This window comes from Melanostigma gelatinosum, assembly GCF_949748355.1.
Source record: "Melanostigma gelatinosum genome assembly, chromosome: 9".
Classification (NCBI taxonomy): domain Eukaryota; kingdom Metazoa; phylum Chordata; class Actinopteri; order Perciformes; family Zoarcidae; genus Melanostigma; species Melanostigma gelatinosum.
This window is the reverse complement of record NC_136642.1, coordinates 17,874,410-17,891,619: the sequence shown is the minus strand read 5'-3', so window position 1 is coordinate 17,891,619 and position 17,210 is coordinate 17,874,410. Positions and strand designations below refer to the sequence as shown.

At 45.5% G+C, this 17,210-nt stretch overlaps 1 protein-coding gene across 1 annotated transcript in view; it reads right to left on the bottom strand.

Annotated features, from left to right (window-relative positions):
- LOC306782242 (exostosin-1a-like) overlaps positions 1–12,771 on the bottom strand; it is a 28,268-nt gene extending 15,497 nt beyond the window's left edge. Inside the window, exon 1 of the mRNA XM_079275511.1 lies at positions 10,935–12,771. Coding sequence (XP_079131637.1) covers positions 10,935–11,878 — 944 coding nt within the window. The 5' untranslated portion in view covers positions 11,879–12,771. The remainder of the gene's footprint in view (positions 1–10,934) is intronic.
- Between the last annotated feature and the right edge of the window lie 4,439 nt (positions 12,772–17,210).

Below are 17,210 nucleotides of genomic sequence, written 5' to 3'. Positions count from 1 at the left end.
ACGGAGAAAAAAAACAAAACAGCGGTTGACAATCGCCTGCTGTATCTGAGCCCCACACAGCCAGAGCCACACACACATAAAGCCTCAGTTTGATCACGACACACATCAGAGTGACTTGAATAGCTCGGGACGCTGCCGGACCCTGTCAGACCGGCCGGCTTTCTTTCCCCCTGACAGGACGGCGCACCGAGAGGTGGACATGTGCGACAGGCCCAAAGGGGTGACAGGCCCAAAGGAGGGAGAGCTAGCGTGCTTTGTTCACGCACGCAGACGAGCATCAAATGGAAACAAATAAACCTCCCGTTCCGCAAGACTTGCATTAGACCTCGTATGCAAAAATCATAGATAAGTAGTGGTTTGTGGTTTGAGGCCTCAAGTTCTGCATTTTGGCCAGCACCATTATGGGTTTTGGCTGCGGCCAGCTTGTTTTTTTCTTTTTGCAGCCAGTGAACAGAAGAGGCCATATTTGGACTGCGGACGAGTGACGCAGAGACACCGTGGTAGCGACCTGTCAATCACAAGGAGCCCCGCCCTAAAGCATACCCTGCCTTATGGTCAATTTGCCTCTAAATGGGAACATAATCTACTAAATCAACATCATGCTGTATTGAAGAAGACTTGAAAGGACTTTCATAAAATCAGACTTATTTTTTGCAACCAGAGGAGTCGCCCCCTGATGGCCAGTAGAGAGAATGCAAGTTTAAGGCACTTATGCATTTGGCTTCACTTTTGAGAACCGGAGGTTGCCGCCTCGTAACGATCAACACTCACACGCTGTGTTTTCATAATCACATGACTGTTCCGATCTCCATGACGCGATAAAACGGCTGCTGGAGATGTCGGGTTAATGAGCAGCCCGCACACTCGTGTTCCACGGGGTTCATTAGTCATCAAGATGAATATCAGAAAGGAGACAGACTGGTATTAAAAGAGTGCATCGGGCCTCTGAGGATTGTGGGCACATTCGACCTCAGCAGCGGTTTTATGGGATCTGGTACACTCATCAAAAACAAGAAGCCCCCCCCCCAGAGAATATTAGATTTTTCTCTGCGTGAGTGTGTGAATTAAAATGTCACTGTGATACCGCACAGATACCGCACAGAGGGGAGGGGGTCTCGAGCTCGGCCATAGTTCTACATGACCCCAGGTTAATTCACCTAATTACTCGGCTTTGAATCTTCCATCACACTTCTTTTTCTTGTTCCCCCTCTTATGTATTCATCCATCTTAAGCCCTCTCTTAACCAGCAGAACCAGAAAGCAAAAAAAAACAACCTTTCATCTCTACAAAACATCCCTCCCTCAAAATGGAGTCGTACACCCCCCTCGAGTTAGTTCCAGTAAGCGCAGAACATACTGACCAAAACACACAGATTGATCAACATCCATCCAGAGATGTTGCTGCTTGATTCCCCTGAATCCACCAGGAGTTGGGAGGAAGCGGCCCACATCTCTAATCAGCCATTCATCGGCTTGATGAGGCTGATGAGAGGGATGCTTTGAAGTGTTCTCCGGATGCCAAAATACCACAACAAGGGAGTGTTGGAGATAATGAAATGAACCCGTTAATGGAACAGCCATTAGCGCCGAGAACGTCACGGTTGACTTGTAAAGTCAGGCAACATAAAGATGTCAGTCAGGCACTTCGGGATCAAACTAGTTGGCCTTCAGTGGCCAGGGAGAGACTTGTGAATGAATGCGAAGTGTTGTGCATTTACTTTGAACGTATCGTGTATTTCCAACCAGGACATTGCTTTTGTAGCAAACCCTAAAAAAGGGGAAAAGGGAATTGTCGAGAGCTGACAAACTCACAGATTTCTTGGTCAAAAATCAACAACATGGCTCTGGTAAATGGCACACTAAGGATGAATGAAAGTCCCAGTCAATGTGGCTCATTCAGAACCAAAAGGTGAAGGTTGAGCAGAATAATCGGAGCCGTCCCTGAGCTCGAGAGATAGGGCCTCGCTGCTGCTGCTGCCGCCGCACCGGCTGTTCTGCATGAGAGATAAGTCCGGGTCAGGAATGTCTCTGATCTGGGCCAAGCAGCGACGGATGAAGGGAAGAGATACAAGGATGTGAGGAGGCCGATCGTGATGAAGAGGACAGAGGGATTGAATGACACAGAGGTGGAGAGTGAAGCAGAGGGGGAAAACACAAAACGAGTGATGAATGGATTGCGAACCAGCGGCGGGCGAAAGGGCAGAAACACGAGAATACCGGAGGCCAACGAGGACGGAATACAGACGGGGAGGAAATCAGCAAAATGAGGAACAAAGCTGTGGATGAAATAGATGGTTATATATGAATGCATCAGCATGTGGACCGATATATATTTTTGTTTTTACTAGGGTGAAGACTCCTGTCAGCTCCGAGACAGCCTCCTGCCTTTAATGGCAGAGCAATGTGACAACAGCTGTGACGGGGAGAAGAAGGCTTTGTAATGTCTCTCTAAGTTCAGAATACGGGATGCTGTCAACTGAATTTGCCATCAACGCACCATCAAATGGACTTGTGAGCCGTGTCTGATTTGATCCAATCCATCATGCGCAGAGGCAGGGGGGGGGGGGGGGGGGGGGAGAGAGAGAGAGAGAGAGAGAGAGAGAGAGAGAGAGAGCGAGAGCGAGAGATTTAGATTAAAGCCTGCCTGCTGAGGAGAGCATCTGTGTGGACTGAGAGGCCCGTTTTGAAGCATTTTGTGAGATTTGGTATATCGGATAGCGGTCGTGCGGGGGGAGCGTGAGTAATAAGGGGGGGTCCATATGCCAGTTATGACCAAGGACACCACGAGGGATAATATAAAGCCGAATATCCAAAGGGGGTCAGCTGAGGTCAGTGGAGGTGGATCATCGAAACTGTCCCCGCCAAATGTCACACAACCCTCAGAGGCAAGATACAATGTTAAAGTTCCAGCTCACTGGAAACCATCTTAAAGAGCAACATTTCCCTCAGAAAGAGAAAGTAGTTCCAGTGGAAACGAACGTTGAACACACCGGTGATCAGTAGATATCCAAAGAGACAAATACATTGTTTTTGGAAAGATGTTGCTGCCAAATGTTAGAAAATTTAATTATGTTTGTGAAAAGACAGGGGAGGAGGAAGAAATGGATGAACGGATATCTGGAAACTTAAACTAAAGTGGATGTATAGACACCACTAGAGGTAAGTGAGGTCCTCTTATTTGTGGTGAACAAACGCTTAAAATTATTTATTTTTTTAAACACAAGAGAAAGAGAGAAAATGGGAGTTCATCCAACCTGCTGATGACGGAAAGCCTCAAATGCACTGGGAGAAGAATGGCTATAGGCCCAAAGCTACGATGAAGTAATGAAGTGGTGAAAGGAGCGACTTCATTCTGCTGCCGAGAGAGTAAATGAGCGTCTCGCCAAGTCAAGCCGCTAAAAAACCAAGTGTAAACAGTCTTTTCTCTCTCAAGAGGCAGAAGATGATTACCTCACAATTAAGAGACCACAGAGGAGAGAAGCCCCATTGCCTCAGTGACGGAAAGAGAGATTACAGGGTGGCGGCGGTACTAATGATGATGGGGAAGGGATGAAAAAAATTAAAACACTGCAGTTTATCCCAGAGGATACACAAAATTGCAGGAACTATCGGAAATGTGTGACACTTGGCTAAATACAAACGCTTGGCTTGTACGACACGTGAATGGCGTTTACGACCTGGACTGGCATCTCTGGAAGTCGTTCTCACGAAGGCTTGTATTGAATGGAGGGTCTGAGGCAGCCGAGTTCCTCTGCATCCTCTCAGACACAGACCGGTCCAGAGCAACGCTTCACCATCTGGTAATGAATTCCACGGCCAGCAGTGCTCGCTGCTGCGGGCAGGTAATTAGTTTGAACAGCGGGAAAGATCAAAGACAAACACTTCCTGGCCTGCCCTCAGGCTGTGACCTCACAAGGGGAAGTCACAGATTTCACCGTGTGAGAGAGGGAACCAAACTGTGTTGAGCTTAGTCAACACAATGAGAGTCCAAGTCAGTTCAGTTTGAATCAGCAGCAACTTTTCCTTTTGATAAAACAGCTTTGAGTCTCTGGCATGATTCACCTGTTCAGCTATTCTGTTGCTGTTCTCGACTTCATTTGGTGAATTCAACATTAATGTCTAAATGGTCACTTAATCAGTTAAAGACTGCAACAAAGAAGTTGAATAAGGCCCTGATTTCATGGAAGAGTTGAGACTATCACATACTGAGGGTTATCTTCATGCGTGCCGGAGCTTCCCTTCTACTCAAAGAGCAGATTAAAGCCCTTATCTGACAAAGTGGAGTCCAAAGAGGACAGCAAGAGATAGCATATCACACAGTGTGTGTGTGTGTATGTGTGCCACTTTTATCTGATGATCCAAGCCAGTACCCAGCCACGCCCCACAACATGGTGGTTGGTAATTTCTGTGTGGTTACACGAACACAGCCCAACATGGTCCCCGACGGTGACGCAGCTCCAGAGTCCCTTCGAGAAAACTCGAGGACAACCAACTCATCAGAGTCAGCTCCTCTACAGAAATAGGGGCTATGTATTATTGTCCTGTAATCCCTCTCCTCCATTCCAAAAAGTTATACGTGGGCTTGGCAGGTCTGTTCTCCACACTGACTGAGGGATTAACAGCCCATAGGATTTGGATGGCCTTGATTTTAAAGTGCCGCTTAATTTTGCATGTAGCTCTCACAACATACTTAATTGTACATGAGGGATAATTGAAAAAGCACCCCCCCCCCCCACCGTTATGCCGAGCAAACAACTTATCGGAGTGTTTGAAAGCACTGTAAATGTGCCTCGTGTGTCGTCTGCCTCGCCCTCTCTTGTTGTCTTTACCGAGCAAATGACAACGGGTTAAAGACTCCAACACACACCTTTGTCAAGCAGTGCCATTTGTAGTTACTCAGAAAAGTTAGGCAGCTAAATAAACAATATATATACATATATATATACAAATATACATATATATATATACAAATATACATATATATACAAATATACATATATATACAAATATACATATATTGCTCAGTTATCTGCTTTCCTGCGTTTGTTTCCATAGGTATCACTTAACACTAAATGTTATTGCTGGACCCTCGTGTACACGGTCACCGTGTGTTGGTATCTAAAGGTCTTCACTTTCATACAGAAACTGGCCAAACAACACACATGAAACAGTATTTAAAACACTGACCATTCCCAAAATGATCGTGCGGTCGTGTAAATGTCGGCACAGTGCAAACATATAATCTGTGTGGAGAGGTTTGTGGTTCACCAGCCTCTTTCACTGCATCATTCAGGGCCAACGGTTTAGTGGCCGAGCGGAGTTACAAAAGGACAGCGACTGGAGAAGCCTTCCAGAAAAAAGGGGATCTGTTCATAAACTGAAGACACGGAATTAACCACTGCATCGCAGACCTTAAAGAGCCCTGATGCACCGAGCCTGTTGGGCCCCACAGGTGTGTCATTATGGGATTCTGACCAAACAGGGCCTGAAGTTTTAGGAATGTGTACGGTGAGCAAATAAGTAGCGGAGGCAGTCGATGAAAGAGCTTTCTGACTAGCTATTCAGCCTTTTATGAATCAGACATTTCACCCTTTTAGTGCGATCGTATTTCATGTTCTGCCTCGCCCTCTCTTGTTGTCTTCACCGAGCAAATGACAACAGGTTAAAGACTCCAACACACACACACACACCTTTGTCAAGCAGTGCCATTTGCAGTTACTCAGAAAAGTTAGGCAGCTAAATAAACAATATAGGGCATATGAAGAAACTCAGAGATCAACCCCCCCGATTATCATTTTGCCCAAGCTCTGTAAAGCCTGCATCAGGTTGGCCGGCAGCCCTCTGCCAGGGCCTTTGGCCAATACTGAGGATTAAAACCCTGCAAGTCTATAAATACACCTAGCGGACCAGCGGCAGCACCCAGCCAGCTACTGCACTCACCTCGCACTGCTGGGTGGCTGGCATGCCTTTTCCTCCTCTCATGCTTTTTAGTCCGGGAGCCAAAGCCTGATTTTTTGATGAACCTTGTTTTGTCGGATAAAGTTTTTTTTTTTTCTGTTTCTTGTAGCTTAGGGGTACCTCTTCAAAATCCAGGAGGGTGCTCGGTGATATCCCTTGAGCATTTTGAGATATTAACCCTTTCATGGCCAAATCACTAAAATCACACAAAAACCAAGATTCATGACATTTCATGCAATATATTGAAGTAACAAATCAAATTAGCTTTTTCTAGTGTTTATTCATACAAAGGGTGATGTAAAAATGTCTTGCACTACAAATCTATGAATATTAACCCTTTCAGGCCATGCCAGCAAAACCGTTTTGGTAGCAGGAGTTATTTTCAACATTACACAACTTGAATGAAACTTTAGTGACTTCCTTTTTTTTTTACAATGTTTATTTTGATTTTAGAAATTTAAGACATAACAAGACAATAAGGACAAAATACAATACCAATACCAAACAGAATAACACTCAAAAACAACAGCAGTAACTTCCTGGTTAGGACACATCTTGCAGTCTGGTATTAGGATCTTGAGCATCCTACCATGAAACATGCACAGAACATTGTGCATGGCAAACCATGCTCTTTACAGCTGCATTTCTTGGAGTTGCAAGGGGTGTTACTCTTGCAGCCACATCGGATCATCTTTAGAATATAGTCTGGCACAAGTTTGGTGTCCTCTGGTAGGTGGGTTGGAATTAGTGACCTGTTGCATTTGTCTTTCTTCCATCCAAATTCCTCCGGGTTCTGTACTATTGACTGATTCATATTGAGGTTTCGCCACAGGTATGCTTGGAAGTGGGCCCTCTTAACATTTTCAACGAATGCTTCCTTTGTTGGAGGTAGAGCAGCTAGATTAGGTGCAGACATGTGGCCTTTCCCATTCTTTTTTCCCCAGACAAGTAGCCTTGTGTGCGACATGTCTGTGCTCTCTGTTACGCCATAACAGGCTGAGATAAAGGCAGTGGCTTGATTAAGGACTTGCTGGAATGGTGCATCCAAATTGCCAATGGCCGATAGGTCGTAACCAGCTTTCAGGGCTTTGATGACAGAGCCTTTCCCCACCCCGTAGTAAGACGCTACAGTGTCACATCCCGAAATGGCATGGGCTGGTAAAAGATGTTCAACAATTTGTGTCTGCTTGGCCAGTGTTGACTTGATGTCCACTATTACTCTTTCCTTTCGTGGGGATTCCATGATGAGGGGTACATCCAGCCTTGCCTCATGGTAATGGTGAAGGAGTAGGACAAACACATCTGTATCATCTGAAACCACAGTGATTTGATGGGCTTCTCCAGCACACCTCAGGACCTGTTGGACAATGATGGTGTCAGCTTCTTCTTGTTGTTTCTACAAGTAGTGGCCGGCCCTGGGAGTGACCGAAAAGAGAGAAATCTTTGTCGACAGTCAGCATGGTACCGGGCATCTGCAGCATGTAGGTCACTAATTGCCCCCTGAAGACGGTGTTGGACACTTTCCGCAACATCATCATTTCGTTTTCCACAAACTTCTAAGAGAGACTTTTTGGTTTCCACTTCTCTGAATAGGTATGCAGCCCTCCATCTGGAGGGGTTCTTCTTGTCGACATTAAGATTGCAAAACTCACCACAGAAAACACAGTGCTTTTGAAAATCAAAACATTCAGCTGACCCTCCTGACCGTGAGCGCCTGGTCACCTTGCAAGGAACATTTGATTCAGTTTCTCCGGGCCTCTGACGTTTGTGCCGTTCAATGTAAGTCTTTGAGGTGTAACTTGAAACACAACTTTTATGGCATTTCAATGTGGTTTCATTGTTGTTATCTAATGCTTCTTGAAGCTCAAAGTGTTTTTCATCCCCATATATCTTACTACACTGGATAATGTTTGTTATTCTGACTGGTCCTGAAGATATCAATGGTTCCGTCTTCGCTTGGCAGTTGAACTTCCAAGTGAAGTAACACTCCTCAGGCACTGGATCCATAACCAACTCTGTAAATAAAATGTTAAAATTTGTTAATATATAAAAAAGGGTTTATACATTTCCCTGTGTGATTTTCACTAAAATGTTGTCTCGATCAGCAGACTTACTCAATTGAACAGCTTGTTATTCTCTTCGCAGGTGAACCTCCAACAGAACACTTCTGAATCCATAACCAATCTCACTGCCAGCTTTTACAGTGTTTTTACCTTGTTTTTTGATGGCAGCTGTTGTAAGCAGTGACCAGTTGTAAACAAAAAATGGTCTTAAACGAAGCACATGGCTGTCTTGTAATTGGAAAAAAACAAAAATGTGACAATACAGGCATACACAGACACAATGCACTCACTATATGAATTAACTGAGTGTTTTTAGCTTGTAATAATCACTGTAGGCAACAAATTATATGCATTTAAATCAAGTATATTGCATGAAATATCATAAATCTAGTTTTTGCATGATTTTGGGCAAGAAGGGGTTAATATCTGAAAATGCTCAAGGGATATCACCGAGCACCCTCTTGTATTTTGAATACGTATCCCTAAGCTACAAGAAACAGCAAAGAAAAAAACTTTATCCGACAAAACAAGGTTCGACCCCACGGCTCCCGGACTATTTACTTTGTCCCTCCGCCTTGCTACTTGTGTTCCTACCCCCCCTCCCCCTCCCACTCTCAGTTCATCTCCCACTCTTCTGTGTCTCTCTCTCTCATCGCTCACTCTATCCATCTTGTACTCTCTCGCTTGGCAGGGCCTCTTGATTGGCAACAAGCTGTGAGAGGGCTTTCAGTTGGAGGTTTTAAAATTGCATCTGACTGGCCTCCTGCTGGAACTTTTCTTCTCTCCTTTGGCTGCATCACAGACTTGTGTACACACAGCGGCTGAGTGCAGATGTCTGAGGGAGTGTAGTGGAGAGGGAAGCAAAAAAAAAAGTTGACTCTACCTACCGGCTGGAAAAAAAGCAGTGTGACATCCGTTAAAAAAATTCACTCGAGCCGATGTAAAAATCATTAATCACAGGACATTTATTCTTGCAAGAAGGAGACAGAGTTGATTCACATACAGAATATGCATCAAGGCTGCTCCAAGATCTGTCTCCGAGCCTCTGGTATATATACTGAGTAAACAGTGTACTGGCACAGGGTAATATACGTCACAAAGGATAACACACACAAATTGCCTCCATATCACAGGTAAACAAGCCAAAAGGAGACATGATGTAGTTTACTTGCGACACACAAATATGTGAAATATAACGCTCTATCAATCCAGATCACTCCAGCATGAAATGTAAACGACAACAAGGAGCTAGCTAAGAGATATTTTTGAATCATACCTGATACAACCTCTTACAATCCCAGATATGGGACATTTACTGTAGAGGCCTGAGGTAGCTAGAAGATTTATAGCACCAATAAGGGAAACTAAAACAAGCCACAAACAGAGTGTATACTCCTCTCCATTTAAGTGCACAACTTTCTGTAACCATGTTAGTTGAAGTGACGCACTGACTTTGATGAATGTCAGGCCTCTATCAGCACTAGGGGCACGGATCAGCATATTCATTTGATTTAATTGAACAGGAATTCCACAGTGTGGTGGGGATCAAACCCTGGCCTGTTGACTGATAGCGATGTGGCTTACTGAGGATGTACCGACTGAGAACCGCCGAACATACTGGAGCCATGCAACGAAGCTAAGCAGGCGAGGGCTAGCGAGATACCCGAAGCCCGTCTTCTCCCCGTATGCTGCTTAATGACAGGAGGATTAATCCCTCCTCTGGGTTACGACTCTGACGCCACCCATCTCACTGTGTGAAATCACTCCCTGGCAGCGAGCTGGCACAGAGACAGAGAGGATAGCTCATGTCTTAAGAGTGATACTGAGAATGTTATTCTGCTGAGCCAACGAATGAACCTCATAAGCCGATACCTACCCACACAGGCAGGCACAAAGAGGAGAATCCCCAAAGCATCATTGCTGATATTAAAAACACAGCAGAACCAGTTCATAAATTTGGAAACGGAAAGAAAACACCTCAATCTGACTGTAATCCATGTTGCACGCAGGTTTCATATCAGACCCCTTCAACATACATTGAAATCCGTTACCCAAACTGAACAACTGACAACTAGATAAAAGGGTCGACAAGGGGGTCAAGCACAACAGGCCCCCCAAAACAACGGAGGGGTCACGAAGGACACGGGCTGGGGCCGGGGCATTCCTGGCTCATGCGGTTGGGTTGGTCTGGGAAATGACTGAACAAACAGGGGCCCCGAGTGGCTTCCCCTTACTGGCACCAGCGCTTTGTCCCCGCTAATCCACTCCGAAGAGCCACGGTCAAACACCCAGCGCCACACAGCCACCAGTAACAACAGGGCACGACATGATGAATCCCACTGGCCAGAGCGGGGGGGGGGGGGGGGGGGTTCTGGAGGAACGAGGGATTACTGAGGAATGTATAACCTTTCGGCTTGTTAAGAGTTGCAGCAAATTAGACACTATCTGTGCACATTTTTGTTTTGACATTTCCCGCCAGGGAGGACTCGTAATACACCGACTTCAAGAGCAAGAGAAGCAGATTTATCCACCGCTGACCAGCAGGCTGTCGACAGACGGAGATGTCAATTGAATTACATTAATACAGTAATCTACTCAGCTGTGCCTCGTGATGTGTGATTTGGGAAATAAAGTCATATGATATGAGGACTATTTAAAAGCAACAAATCACTCGTGCCCACTGAAGCGTTTTTTAAATGCTGTTGAGAAAAACCAGATGTGCAAAATGAAGATGGGTTAGATGAGGGGAAAGGTGGGACCGAGATAGTCATCAGACAGAGTTGCATTTGTAAATAGTCTCAACATCATGCCTCATCTCTGGGAAGTATAATGACAAAGGGAAACAGACCCATACTGGGACCGGATGGTGTGTATTGAGACACTCTTGCTGGGAAATCAACTGGATAGTACTTACTTGTCATACTCTGCGTTGTCTTTATCACAGCGAGCGTCTTTGTGCTTCTGCCAGTCTTTCCCGTGCTTACAGGTGGTGAGGAGGACCACGTCCTCAGAGTTATGGACATGATATAAAGCGTTCCTGGTGTCTGAACCTATACCGGTTAGGTACCTCTTCCCCTTAAAAACAAGCATGTACTTCCTAAAAGGGGGAATGGTGTTATATTTCAAGTAGCCCCTTTCCCCTCCCGTCCTGGGGTGTTCTTTAGAGAACAGAGGGATGGAAACGTCAAAGCCGGGCCTGAAGTTCTCGGTGCTGATGCTGGCCTTGGCCAGCATGGCGAGGCCGATGTCGAAGCCCAGGTCTTCCGTGTAGTCCGGCCAGGTGCCCGAGTACAAGTTGAAGATGATGTGGTTTTTGCCCCCGTTCCACAGATGAAGGCTCTGGACTTTTACTTTCAGGTTGTGCACATACTGGGGTGAAAGCTGGTCCCGGTCCAGAGTGTCCAAACTCAGGACAAACAGGCACGCCTGTCCCGGGTCAGGCGTGTACAACATGGATCCTTCGATAGAGGACAGTATGTTCTGATAACTCTCCGAGATCTTCTCCCCTTTCTGCTGCGGGTAGACGTACACTTTAAATCCGTTCTTCTGACAGAGGGAGAAATCAAAGCAGGACTCCATTCTGCAGCTTTTCCCGCTGAGAAAGCCGGAGTTGGCGTCCCTCTTCTGTCTGGGAGATATGTGTTCATCGCTCCGGTCTTGCTCCCAGGTGCTGAAGGGCCGCAGGGACCCCGGGAAGTGACGCCACCGCGCCCCCGGACGATAGCCGGTGAGGCTGCGGTCATCGCGCCGGCTGGGACCCCCCCGGGACAGCGGGACTTGTATCCCCCCAAAACAAAACAACAGAATGAGACACGCGCCGGCGGAGAACAGAGTTAAGTACCGTTTTTTGGCCTGCATGTGTCCTCCGATCTGAGATAAGATGTCTGGCGATAAATCCGATAAGTCTGCAAGTTTTTGGTTTCACCACCTCCTGCGGGAGCGCTCCTCCGCCATCTTCCCACGGGCTGCAAGGATCGCGCGCTCACTTCTCCCACCTCCTGCTTCAGATGCCTTTCACAAGTCCGGGACCTGATCCAAAGCATGTGGGCGATTTATAATGTTCACTCAACCTCGCCTCCTCGTCAGTAGTTGTATCGACTAAGTGACATCGGTTCCTCGTGTGCACCAGTGACTCGATCCACTTAGAAATGTGGATCTAACGTTAAAGTGGCACCCCACTCTCCTTTGTATACCATCACTTACACTGTGCTACACAACGCTAATTGTTACCACAGTGTCCATGTTTAGCTAACTATAATCATGTGACAACTGATAACAACACTGCACAGAAAGAGTACGTTACAAACTCCTTGAGTGATGTTGAAGCAGTAGTGTGTACCAGACTTGTTGACTGGGCAGTTAACTATTGTCCCTTCTGGAAATTAGCAACCAAGCGGGCACTGGAGCCCTAAACATCCAACATACCCGGCTCGAGACGTCCCCACAGTTCTTTCACTTAATGTACCGAAAGATAAAAACATATCGTTATTACAGTCTGCTAACTCTCTACAGCAAATCTCTCCATCCGCTTTAGCTAGCTAGCAAACAAGCAGACTAGGCTAATTTCTGAAAACATTCCTAGTTAGCCTGTTAGCTAAGCGGCTGCATCAAAGTAGCGTTGCCGCTGGTTGGAAGTAAAGTCAGGCAGCCACTCTGTCTTCTTCCTCTGAAACAAGGTTTTTTCATTCGTCCACAACGTGTCCTTCGCTCTGCCCACGAAGCCGACAGGCTAATTTGTCCCACGGGCTCCGGTCGTGTGAAGCGTTCAAGTGGTGGCTCACACACACTGAAAAACAAGAGCTACTGTGGAGACTGCAAGCCAAGCAGCAGAGCCCGGACAGCAGTCCCAGCAGAACGGCTGTTGATGATGGTGTGACGACCTTCCACGGCGCACGGTGCGTTTCCATTGGATAGCGTCACACCCGAGGCAGGCGGGGCTTCCTGCGCACCCATTCACATCCAGCGAGGAGAGAGGAAGAATAGTCCCCGCACTGATTTACCAGAGCGGTTTGCGTATTGAACCTTGTTATGTATGCCATATGAGAAATTGAGTGTTCTTGAATTAATTCGATTTTTAAAGTAGTAAATAACTTCAACAGTCAGTAACATACATTAAAATCTCACCTCAAGGTCCATTTATTGGCAGTTTTTGAGCTTTAGAACGTCATGAGCAGATTAAGTTTGCGCACTTCTATGGAGTGGTCTCGTGTGACGTCACAGTTTAGCTGTCGGCCATGTTGGAGTACATGTTGGAGTACACACAGCCACTGGCATGCACGGCTGAGTCGCAGAACCTATCGATCATGGTGAACTTTTGTGCTGTCTTTGGTTGTGGCAGCAGAGCTGATAGAGACAAGAAATCATTATTTGGTTTGCCAGCGGTTATTACACATCAAGGAAATTACACGAAGGAGCTATCCAAGCGACGTCGCCAGAAATGGCTGTCGCGCATCTCTCGAGATATAAAGGAATCGAATTTGGGGTACACTAGAGTATGTGCGGATCACTTTATAAGTGGTCAGTGATTTTATTTACAAATTCGTTTGTGAACAGTATTTAATAAAGGAAATATAAATTAAACTTTGACATGAGAAGTTTACCGAAGCTTCATCGGCCCGTGACAGCAGTCGGTGCCAGAGACGTGTCGAGCGTGTACAACAGGCGAAACACAGAGATGCAGCCGCAGCATTGCTTGATATGAGTTTAACGTCGTATCATGTATATATATATATGTGTATATATATATATATGTGTGGGGGGGGATGAAGTTAGGAGTTAGTTGAAAGTGAATTCCTACACACACGCACACAATGACATGCACGTACAATGTAAACAAACACACGTGTCTGTTTGCGCTGAGTAAACATTGAATATTGCTAAATATCTGACCAGATCTGTATATATTTACTCTTCCAATGACGAGATGAGAATTCTCGACGACCGTTGCTTTGACGTCTCGGACCCATCCACTGACAAACTGATTATAAGCGTCGAGCCCTTTGTAGCACTCCAACTCGTCTTTTGTGTAAGGACTCGGGGTGTTCACGAGATACGCGTAGATGTTGGCGTAGTTTACCGATGGAAGACAAGTAGGATCGGCACTGAAACGATCTGCACTCATCGTATAAGGATCCAAGTTACCAATAACCTTCAATTTGGCAAGGTAGCGAACCTTTGATGCACTATCCAGTGATTCAAAGTATGGTATTTTCGCCGCACTTCCTTGTTTACTCGCCGCCATGGAGGATCTGTATGTACTCCAACATGGCCGACCGACCTGGTAACTAAGGAGATCGTGACGTCAGTGAGACCACTCCATACGTTTTATTTTAGAAATTGAAGGACTTTTCATGCATGTTGGCATTTAAGATGGCTGTCATCGTTTTTAATTAAATAATTAACTCTGAAATAAATAACAACATTATTTTCAGTGTAAATTCAGTTGCTCTTGGATTATTATAAGCACATTCAGCAAATGCCAAGGACACTTTTAGGGTACACTTCGAAGCATTACGGTTGCTTTTTACTGTTGTTCATATAAGGTGTGTGTATTGTAAAAAGAAAAATCTGGGTCTATGGCTATAACCTAATTCAAAACAGCTTCTATTTCCACTTTTTAACATGGAGTTAGGCTGACATAGTGCATAATTAATCGTCGAGCTTAAAATACTGTATTTCTGTATGCTTATTGTTTGTGGTTTTGTTTAACTTTGAAGGCAGATGACTAGGAGTTGCAGCACTCTTTGCTGCACTGTTACCATAAATTATTCCGGCAGAGGCTGGTGGACTGAGACCATGCTTCAAAGAGATTTAGGGTTCAGGTCCCTGTATTAATGAGGGATTCTGCAGCTGAGAGATTGGCTATATCTTTTGAACAAAAGTCCTGTTTCTTCATCAACATGCATTTGTCCTGCTGAGGTGCCCGTGAGCAAAATGCTGGATCCCTGAGTCATACCAGTGCTGCGCTGCAGCTGAATATGACCTCTGACCCTTCCGTTAGCAACAAGAGAAATTAAGAATTTTCTGAATAGAAAAAGACTATAATTAAAAAACCCTGGGTAAGAATGAGTTTGCCCTGCATTGCACCAGTGGATGAGGACCAGCAGGACAATGGCACCACAGTGCATTAGCCAGGTCCTTTCTGGCATGTAGTAAGCCATGATGTGTTTTCACAGCTGCTGTGATCTGAAAGACGAGAAGTGATTTTGCAGAAGTGGGGAAAGAGCAAGGAGGAATGTGAAGCTGCGTTCCTCAGGAGCTGTGGACCAGCTATCTGCACTGCCTCAGTTCCCCATGGACCACTGATCAAAGACATGGAGGCATACGATGGCCACCTCCTCATTCTCTACCTCCTCCTTTTCTCTTTTGTCTCCCCTCTCTCACCCCATTTCTGCCTTTTCGCTCTCTGACATTCTTTCCCCTTCTCACTTTCATCCCCGTAACTAATTTACGATGGGGGTGTGTGTGTGTGTGTGGGGGGGGGGGGGGTGCACTGGTGAGTGATGTGAGTATAGATGGATGTTCCTCAGCTTTTGCCACTAGAATGATCAGATGTGCTTTGTTTATATGTCACTGAATTTGAATTGAAGCTCTTTAAAGTGGTCTATCCATGCGTAATTGTGGCAGTCCTTCACTTTACAGACTGAAATTTATATTGTTGCACTTCCAGTGGGCCTTTTTGGATGCCTCACTTCAAAACCAACAAATGACAGTGTAATGACAAATCAACAACAATGTAGGATCCAAGGGAAAAAAACTAAAAACATCTGTGTGGGTTCTGCTTTTGCCTGGCTATTATCTGCAGCTTAATGGGGCTGTGGAGATGCGGTCTCCCTGCTGTTGCATTGTGTTTGCTGAGCTGAGCACTGGCCAGATTTAGAGCAGCAGGGTGACTTAGCCAGAGCAGCACTCTCACTGTGTAACACACGCAACCATGCCAATATATAATTTGGATGCACCCAGGTCAGCATAGTCTTCCCAGCCAGCCGAGCAACCAAACAGCCAAATGGAGATTTATTCGCCCATTTTGAGGTCATTAACTTTTGTTAATATCTGTAATGCAGTGCAGATTTGAAAAATTCCACCCGCAATACACTTGTGATATTTGCAAGAACCGTGCAGCCATATGCATGAGTACACACAAGCAGGCACACACATGTGTGAATGCTGTGTGTGTGTGTGGCTCTTTCATGTAGAGCGCAGCCTTGGATGTGGTAATTCAATGTCTCCTCCTGAGTCCTGGCTCAGACTGACAGCCTTGGTGAGGAGCCTCATCCATTTTTGTTGATGCTGAAATGCACAAATCAAATCCGAGTGTATCAGGACTAGTGAAATGAAAGGTTCACGTGACAAATGGAATTGCCAGCATCTTGATGTGCAGAGGGCCGGTAGGATCACCCTCAAGGTTCTAATTGGAGATTGGCACCTTTCCTCTGGGAATGAGTCATGGAGATGGATATTTTCTACTGTGGCCACTTTGGTTTATGTTGTCGGCCTACGGATCAAACTAACTAGATTGTTTTGTCCAGTTTGGACAGAGCCAGGCTATTTGTTTCCCTCTGATTCCAGTTGTCGTGTGAAGCTAACCAGCTTCAGCTTCTGGCTGTAGCTTCACATTTAACGGACGACATGAGAGTGGTACGATCAAGCATGCTGACATTTCCGAATCCAAATGTGTTGTCATTGTACAACACGGGGTTGCACACAAGAAAAGAACACGACAAACAACAAAACAACACAAAAAAAACAGAAGCGCATGTGTACATGTCGTGCAGCTTTTGAAGGACGGTAGACAGCAGCAACAAAACAATTCTCTGGGCAACGACAAAAATTCAACATACGGGAAGCACAATGAATTCTTGAGTCAATTGGATTTTGAACGTCTGCTACTGTTCCCAGCAATAATTCCTGTGACATGCCACAGTCATAACGACCTGTCACATAAACTTGAGCGGCAGCACTAAAAAGCTCCCACCCTGTTATGACCCCGTTAAATCCGTCTTGGGAATGAAAAGAAGGCAAAGACATCATTGAGCAGAAAGTGAAACAGAACTTCAGTTAATTTCATTTCTTTCATTTGCATCCAGTAGTTTTGTTAAAATACAGATTCAGGATCACATCTGAAATCAGCTGTTTGCATCATTGACGTGTTATTCATAAACCAAACTGTGTCCAAACAGTCTACAGGAGA